General features: G+C 47.5%; 1 protein-coding gene across 2 annotated transcripts in view; it reads right to left on the bottom strand.

Annotated features, from left to right (window-relative positions):
* The window catches only part of Slc12a8 (solute carrier family 12 member 8), a 153598-nt gene extending 151685 nt beyond the window's left edge, over positions 1–1913 (bottom strand). Inside the window, exon 1 of one of the 2 annotated variants that reach the window (XM_021209883.1) lies at positions 1866–1913. In XM_021209883.1, the coding sequence (XP_021065542.1) occupies positions 1866–1913 (48 nt within the window). Of the gene's footprint in view, positions 1–1568; positions 1648–1865 lie in introns of those variants that run through there. The other variant, XM_021209885.1, reaches the window with a different exon arrangement.
* Positions 1914–9100: the final 7187 nt, after the last annotated feature.

Here is a 9100-nt window from a genome sequence, read left to right as displayed (position 1 = left end):
GGAGGAGCTAGGGAAAGTACCCAAGGAGTTGAAGGGGTCTACAGCCCTATAGGTGGAACAACAATATAAACTAACCAGTATCCCCTGAGCTCATGTCTCTAGCTGCAAATGTAGCAGAAGATGGTGTATTCAGCCATCATTGGGAAGAGAGGCCCCTTGGTCTTGCAAACTTTATATGCCCCATAGAGGGGAACGCCAGGGCCAAGAAGTAGGAATGGGTGGGTAGGGGAGCAAGGTTGGGGGAAGATATAGGGGTCATTTGGGATAGCATTTGAAATGTAAATGAAGAAAATATCTAATAAAATAATTAAAAGAAAAAAACAAAAAAAACAAAAAGAAAGAAATGGTACCCTAGACAATGCAGGGGAGAGGGAGGAGGGGGGATGGGGAGCTGAGAAGATGGAAGAGGTAAGAGCTTCGGTTGCTCTTGCAGAGGAGTTTGGTTCCTGTACCCACTAGCAACTCATAGGATGTTTAATTCCAGCTCCTGGGGTAGCGCCCCCTACTGGCCTCCAGCAGCACTGCATACATGTCCACAGATGCAAACAGACACAAACACATACACATAATTTTAAAACATAAGCTTTGTTAAACGTGATGGATTTCAGTGTTTCTATAATGTGATTGTGAAAGGCATTGATGCTGGACACAGCACACCCCATCAGTGATTGGGGAGAGAATGCAACACAGAAGCATAGACCTTGGTACACATTTTTAAAGTGGACATTCTCTTGAGGAACTTAAAATGATTGACTCTGCACTACAGTTACCTGGTATTTGTTCATTTGGTCAGTCACCTGACATTCACTGATTGTCCACTTTTAAAAAAAGAAAGAAACTCTCTTAGGGTCTCCAAGCCTTAGGGTCCCACAGCAAGAACATGGCCCCAAGCTTTTTTGCCCAAGAATCGATAGCTCTAGCCAAGAGTCCTTATCCTTTTCTATTTCTGTTTTTTTTTTTTTTCTTTTTTTGGCAGTGTGATGGATGAAAGCCAGGACATTACACAAAGCGAGTGCTGCACCCCTGGGGTACACCCCAGCCTGTGATGAAGTAAGTACCTTCAAGGAGAGATTCTAAGTTCCTAGTCACTCATTTCTACACAGCTTGGCCACTCCTAGGGCTAAGTGTAAGGATTTACAGTAAGTGCCAAGGTGGGAGAAATTCTGCACCTGGTGAGGGGGAGGGAGCTTACAGAGCATTCACCCCCTGCCAGGCAGTAGGCAGCACTCCTTCACGGGCATCCGTGCACACATGAAAAGGGTTAACATGTAGTCTGGATGCTCCAACCCAAGGGGCAATGAAACACCAAGGTGACTGAACACAGATGGCAGAGACCCCATAAGCACCAAAGTGTGGGCTTTCATTTAAGGGATCAATCCTTCAATTCTGTATCAACCACCGACCACAAATGGAATATTTTATACTACACAACACTACACACGCGCGTACATACACACACACACACACACACACACAAGAAGGACTTAATAAAAACAAAACCACCAGGCATCAGGGAGTCCAGAAACCCCCTGATTTCAGTAGATGAGCTTGTCTAGAAATAAACTTACCTTCTGACTTTGGTCTGATTTGTTATTAAAGGGAGTTCATATCATCTGAGTCTCAGCCTCCATTGGTGGCATTCTTCCCATGACAGGTTGGAGGGCGGAGGGCCGAGTACATTACAGCTAATGCCAAAGGAGACTTTCTGCACACGGTTAACTGTTGTCGGAGGTATTCCCTCAAGGCCTAAGTAAACCTGAGATAACTGCTTTGAAAATACTGCACTGCCACAGACCCCCCGCTGCTTGCCCCTGCCTGTCTGATGGCCCCTGCCAGCTCCATCACTGCCCCTGTACCAGACTTACCTGCTGGGCTGCCTCGTGGAAGAGTTCCTGCGGAGACCTCTGGGCCATTCTCAGGGAAGTGAGGCTCTGATACTCTATCTAGATGGGGAGACCACTCTGGAGAGCAAACATCACTCTTTGTCAGGCCAGGTCAGGCCCTCCGTCCCTTGCTGCTTCTTGCCCATCCAGCTTCCTCTGCACTGAGAAAGGTCGTGGGTGAAGTAGAAACCTTGTTGGCCCTATCTGGGGACTCCTCCCCACTGGCCTCTTCAGTACCTCATTCATGGTTCAGAGCCTGCCTGATCATTTCCTGTTGTCCTGAGGCCACAGGAACCCCTATAGTTCACTACTCCCTGAACTCCTGAAATATTGGGGAATGGTTTAGGCTGACTGCCCAGCTGCCCAGCCCTTAAAGACATAGTCCCACACTCTTTTCCCCAGTGCCTTGGGAACCCTTTGTTCAGAGCAAGGGCATTGGGGTCTTGCTGGAACCCGTGTCTGGTGGTGAGTGCAGGCAGAGTGAACTGGAGGTAGAGCCAGAGGGTTGGGGGCTGTCTTGAGAGGCCCCTTGACCTTGGCCAGAATAGGGCAGGTAAGAAAAAGACGTCAGAAAAGTATAGTTCTGGAGCACCAGCGGAGTTGACCTGACTTTCCTGAGGCCAGGGACCTTGCCCCATGACCTGTGAAAGAAAAAAGGGAGGGAGGGAGATGGGCTGAGGCAACTGGCCATGCTCCCCATCCTGCAGGGGTAGGGGGAGATCCTAGAGACTCGAGCAAACGTGAGGAGAGGAATAGGGCAAGATTCCTTTGGGATGGATCACCCTAAAAAGATCTAGGGCTGCGGGATGAGGCTCTGGGCATCAGAATCAGGTCCTTGCGACCCCAGCCACTCTTCCCCTCCGCGGAGCATTGCCCGCACCCTCACCTGCTTCTACTGGGGCTCCGGAGGCCACGCCCGCCCCGCCCCGCCCCGCCACGTGGCCGCGCTCCCGGCCACCTGCCCTGCGTCTAGCGGGACCCCGCCCCAGCGTCCGGACCCGGAGCTTCTGGACTAGAGACCCAGACCCTGAGCACCACCTGTCCTGAAGGGCGGTGGTTCAGCCAGGTGATACTGAAATGACAGGAAATGGAGCTTCTAGACACAAGAAAGCGCCCCGGGCATGCTGAGAGGCAGGGGGCGGGTGTCCTTCATCACTTAAGCAGGACCACTGAGCCGCCTCGGGTTGCAGGATAAGGGGTGGGAATTAACATACAGAGAGATTAAATTATCTCCATTTTCAATCTGGCATAGTTCCTAAACCTTAAATAACTTGCCAGGCTTCCATGTGGGTTTCTGAGAAACAGGAGGGCAGCTGGGAGTACTTCCCACGCCCACAAGCCTTTGTGTGAAATCCCTAAAAATAGAGGCTGTTCTTTTAAAACAAAAGGGAAGGCAAAGCCCGGGAACACTGGTGGCGCCCTATCCTCTTTGCGGCTCCAGGGAAGTTGTTCCCTGGAAGGTGTCTTATGTAAAGTTTGCTGTCTGGGCCATTTTAACAGTGTGGGTAATCTTGCTCCCTGTGTTTGATGCTCAAAAATCCATCATCACTACACCCAAGACGTTTTTTTTTCATCACCCCATACAGAAAACGCACACTCTGCCGCCCCCATATCCATGGTGTCCCCATGCACTGTCTGTCTTTCTGTCTAGTCTGGATATAGCTGGCCTCTAAATGGAATAGTATAATAGTTATCGTTTTGTGCCTGGCTTGTTGCACCTGGGCATCACGCCCCCAAATCCTTTCTATGTTGTATGCATCAGCATACAAGCAGATTGGGTTTTCATTCCTTTGTGGAGTTTTTGTCTTCAGTTTTGGCTTTACAATGCTGGAAGTGGAACCCAGGGCTTTGTAGGCACGGGACTCTGTTCTCCCACTGAGTTATATCCCCAGCTTGCTGAGGAGCATTAATAACCCATCACTGCAAAAAGCAAAACCCCCATTTCCACCAGAATGAATCACGTATTAGCTGTCTTTGAGAAGAGGATGGACAGACAGAAGGATGGCATATTGCTAAGATCCATGACATGGGCATCTTGTCACCTGCATGGCCGGGAAAGCCTTCTTTCTTCATCGCTTTTTAGGCGATTATAGAACACTTTTACTTTGCCTTTAACTAGGTTCCGGATTGCTGTCAACATCTGGGGAGCCACTGCTAAGCATCAGACAGAACTTTGAGAAGTCCACAGCAGGAGAAAAGGAGACACACCCCTCTTTGTTACCATTGCTTCCTGCAATAAACTCTTTTCTAAATAAATGAAAAAAGAGTTTCCTTCAAAGCCTCTCTTCTAAACCTTAGGATAAATGTGGCCATATCTTTTTTTTTTTTTTTTTCCATTTTATGGTTAAAGAAACTCAGTTGTTTGCAAAGAAAAAGTATGTCCTGCTTTATGCCAACTTAACTTATAACTTTAAAATAACAATGGCAACAAAAATTAACAAAAATAAAACAAACAAACAAACAAAAACAGAAGTGGTGTTGCATACCTTTAAACTGAGCACTAGGGAGGCAGAGGCAGATGGGTCTTGAGTTGAGGATAGCCTGGCTTAAAAAGTGAGTTACAAAGCCTGGTGTGGTGGCGCACGCCTTTAATCCCAGCACTCGGGAGGCAGAGGCAGGTGGATTTCTGAGTTCGAGGCCAGCCTGGTCTACAGAGTGAGTTCCAGGACAGCCAGGGCTACACAGAGAAACCCTGTCTCGAAAAACCAAAAAAAAAAAAAGTGAGTTACAGGACAGTGAGGACAGACAGAGAAACCTTGTCTCGAAAAACCAACCAACCAACCAACCAAATCAAACCAAACCAAACGAAACAAAACACCAAACAAACAAACAAACAAAAACCCAAAACGCTGTGCCAAAAGATAGTATCTTGCATATTCTTAGAATGGAGCATTTCCATTTCTAAGCTGCCATCCTCCTTGGCCTGAGACACGGGTGTTCATTGCATCCTTTACCTCTAATACTTGAAAGCATTCGAGCCTAAAGTCCATTGGCAGAAGATGGATTAATTTAGGACAGCCGGTGCTCTAAATCAGGTGGTTTCCCCGTGTACTTACACGGATCTCGCCCATCACATAATGAATACAAACAGCAAGTTGCAGGACACCGTGAGTGATGTGCTGTAACCCATGTCTATAGATATATCGTTTGCATGGAAAACACCATCAAATCTATTGTGTTTCTCTCCAGAGGGAGGAGCCAGGATAGTAAAATCCACTTTGGTGGATACATCTAGAGTTTTACTGACTTGTTTTCCTTACAACAAGTACACATTGGTTTAGAATCTGACGGAGGAAAAGGAGTAAGAAGTTAAAAAGGCAGATAATGTGGGGCTGATGGTATTTTCCCAAGATGGCTGCACTAATACATTCCATCGAGTCTGCTTTTCGTAAAATAGGAAATGAGATTCCCTCAGGAGGTAGGACCTTGTTCTCATTGACCAGAGCGGATTTTTGCAAGTGCCTCGGCTGACGGAAGAAACAACACTGTTTGGCTTCACAAGCTAAGTAATAAAGGCAATAGGTGTTTTGGCTGTTAGACTTGAGATTCAGAAACTATATGGTGGGGTAGACGTGGATGCTCCAGGCGACAGCCGGTATTAACGAATTGAGTGAAACAGATCTTTAATTGACTCCCACCCAAAGTGGAGGGGTCCTGGGCATTCTATTTTTATTTTTTTGGTTTTTCAAGACAGGGTTTCTCTGTGTAGCCTTGGCTGTCCTGGAACTCACTCTGTAGACCAGGCTGGCCTCGAACTCAGAAATCCNCCTGCCTCTGCCTCCCAAGTGCTGGGATTAAAGGCGTNCGCCACCATGCCTGGCTTGGTCCTGGGCATTCTAGAGCAAGCTGTTCTTGCTGGGAAAGCCCTGAATCCCTGACTCACAGAGTGGATTAAAGATGGTGGCTGCTTTAGAAAAGTCAGTTTGAGAGTAGCTTGTTACATAGTGATAGATAACCAAATACATGAAGAATCCGTGATAAAAGTGGCCCCTCCCCCCTTCAAATATTCCATATCCATTTTGTGGTTTGGTTGCACCGTTATTACAGCCCAGAGTTATGTAAGAATATAATACAGCTATTAACCTATTTCTCTTCAGCTGAGTAAGACCTCAGGCTCCAGTGCTGAATTAACCTATTTCTCTTCAGCTGAGTAAGACCTCAGGCTCCAGTGCTGAAGCCCGTGGCAAGGCTGTTACTCTGTGCACCTCACCAGGCTGCAAGGCACACAATACCTAGTTCATGTCCTTCCCTCCAGACGATGGTGCAGAGAGTTGCCCTCTGTGTGAAGGCTGGCAAAGAAACCATGCTTTAGAACATAGGTTCTCAACCAGTGGGTTGATGCTTCCACAGGGGTGGTCTAAGATCACCAGAAAACACAGATGTTCACATTATGCTTATAGCAGCAGCAAAATTACAGTTATGAAGTAGTTATGGTTGGGGATCACCACATCATGAGGCACTGTATTAAAGGGCCACAGCATTAGGAAGGTTGAGAACCACAGTCTTAGAAGATGACCTCTTTGGTCAGGAAGTCAGAAGCCGGGGACAGGATCAGAGCTTGGACAGAGTAAAGCAGAAGAGAACACTGAAAGCAGACTGAAATATTAAACAATGAAGTCAGCATGTATGTGCACAGCCTGGGCTCCAGCACCACCAAAGGCCGGGTGCTGCAAGGAGCGGTCAGCTGGACTCGCATGGGCTCCACCACCCATCTGTACTCCACAATCATCTAGGAGTGGGTACAAAAAACACCCCTTCCTGGAACCTGCCATAAGGACTCAGACCTCATTACTTTGACTGGTCTGAGGTGGGTCTTGACACACTGGCATTTTCTTTAAGGCCCTCCACTGCCAATGGACAGCCATCTATAGTAGTTATGGAATTTCTGGTACTACAGTTTTTGTCTTTATCCAAAATATTTTTTTTAAAGATTTATTTATTTATTTATGTATTTATTATATGTAAGTACACTGCAGCTGTCTTCAGACACTCCAGAAGAGGGCGTCAGATCTTGTTACGGATGGTTATGAGCCACCATGTGGTTGCTGGGATTTGAACTCCGGACCTTGGGAAGAGCAGTCAGTCAGGTGCTCTTACCCACTGAGCCATCTCACCAGCCCCCAAAATATTACTTCACAGTGCTGCCTTCCTCTAATTAAAATGTAAAAGATCCATTATCTTTAACTTGGCATAGCTATGTGTCTGTATGCACGTATGTGCACATGGGTAAAGGCCCACAGAGGCCAGAGATGTAGGATGCCCTGGAGCTAGAGGTACTGAGTTACAAAATATCTGATGGGAATGGGACTCAGGTCCTTTGGAAGAACAGTAAATACTCTTAACAAATGAGCCATCTTCCCAGTCCTCTAATTAATAGCAAGGAGGAGTGTAAATATTGTCTCTGAAATAGATAGTATGCTACATGTAAATATTTAGCATTGAAATACATTTTCCAAGGGTATGCCTATTCTAAAGCTAAAAGTTTTATTTTTTCTCTCTTACATTTATGTACATGTGTGAGCATGCATGCTCACACAAGTACCCTTCACGGCCAGAGGATGCTGGATGCCCTAGAGTTACAGTTGGTTGGGGGCCACCTCACATAGGTGCTGGTAGCCAAACTAAGGTTCTCCACAGCAGTGGTATTATGCTCTTAAACACTGAGCCATCTCTCCAGCCCCACATTTGTTTTTTTGAAACAGGGTCTTACTCTGTATCGTTCAAGCTGACCTAGAACTCAATGTGTAGCCTAGGCTGGCCTCAAAACTCTCAGTAATTCTCCTGCCTCTGTTGGGGATTGCAGGTGTGCACTGCTCATCTTGGCTCCTTTCTGGATTTTGAATTGCACTTCAAAGAGCTAGGTAAACAGGGGGAGGGACATCTGTTAGACACACTGCTGGAAGTGCCTGGAAGTGGGATGGAGGAGCTCCTGGGTCCCAGAGGAAGAACAGAACCCTACGTGGCTTCCTGGGTAGAGCTGAGTACAGAGGACAGGGCCCCTCCTCTCCGGTATCCCCAGCTCCTGTCCAGCAGGTTTCTCATCCAGGATCTAAGGCATTTGTTGACTCTGGGGGTTTGCCTTGCAACAAGAGAAAGTCATTCTCCTAGCACCTGCCACCTGCCACCTGCCACGGGCCAGGACCTGGAAGCCAGAGAAAGCATGTGACGTGGATGTCCTGTTTATTTTATGACGATAGTGGCTGCCTTTCCGGATGGCAACAGCACTGCTTGGCATTCTTTATCTCCTTAAATGTCACACACAGAAGCCCCAATGGCAGCCCTCTGAGAATGTAGATGAACAGAGTGAAGTCTGGTCCAGAGCCCTGGCTCTTTTTTTCCTATGCCCATGCCCCAGGCCTTTGATATATTCAAGGCCCTATCTACCAGTTTCTTACAAGGAGTTCACATGAAGCCTGCTAAGCCTACCTGTGAGAGTTATAGACCGCTTTGCTGGGGACTGAAATCCAGATCAATGGCCTGTTGTGTTCTCAGACCTTACTCTGTCTCCTTCCTTTTGGAAACCACACCATCTAATGCTGTCATCCCAGAACCCCAAACTCCCGGCCCTGCACCTTGGAGGGGATCGTTTTGCACCCTCACATTAACTCTAGTGCTTGGACCCATCCTCTTAGGCAAACCCACCAAATACCTGTACATCATTAATCACTGGGCTCAACACAGAAGAAACACAGGAGCAAGGCCACTCCGAACAGATGAGGAAGATATGCCTCAGATTCTCTTACGGGCACTGTAGACTGTTGGGAGCTTGATTCTAATGCTTTTTTCTTCATTCAGCTCCCAAAAGCGCTTCCAAATGTAGAGGGCTCCTGCCCCCAGCTAGCTTTGATTGGTAATAAAGAATGGTCATACTGCCAATGGTTGGGCAGGGAGATGGAGGCGGGACTTTTGGATTGTGAAGGGGGAAGAAGAACAGAGTTGCCCGGACAGGGGAGCAGAGAGGTCAGAATTAAAGGCCCACTGACCTAAGAATCCGGGGAAGCAGCCCCTGGGGCCACTCCCCTGCTTGGATCTGGGAACCAAAGATAAATTAGATTTATTAAATCTTAACTCAGGAATACGAGAGGGGAGTGTGTGCTAGCCCTGGGAAGGTTTAGAAATGCCCAGCCAGCCCAGCAGTGGTGGCACACGCCTTTAATCCCAGCACTTGGGAGGCAGAGGCAGGCAGATTTCTGAGTTCGAGGCCAGCCTGGTCTACA

This window comes from Mus pahari, chromosome 12 (genome assembly GCF_900095145.1).
Source record: "Mus pahari chromosome 12, PAHARI_EIJ_v1.1, whole genome shotgun sequence".
Classification (NCBI taxonomy): domain Eukaryota; kingdom Metazoa; phylum Chordata; class Mammalia; order Rodentia; family Muridae; genus Mus; species Mus pahari.
This window is presented reverse-complemented; position numbering and strand designations above follow the sequence as displayed.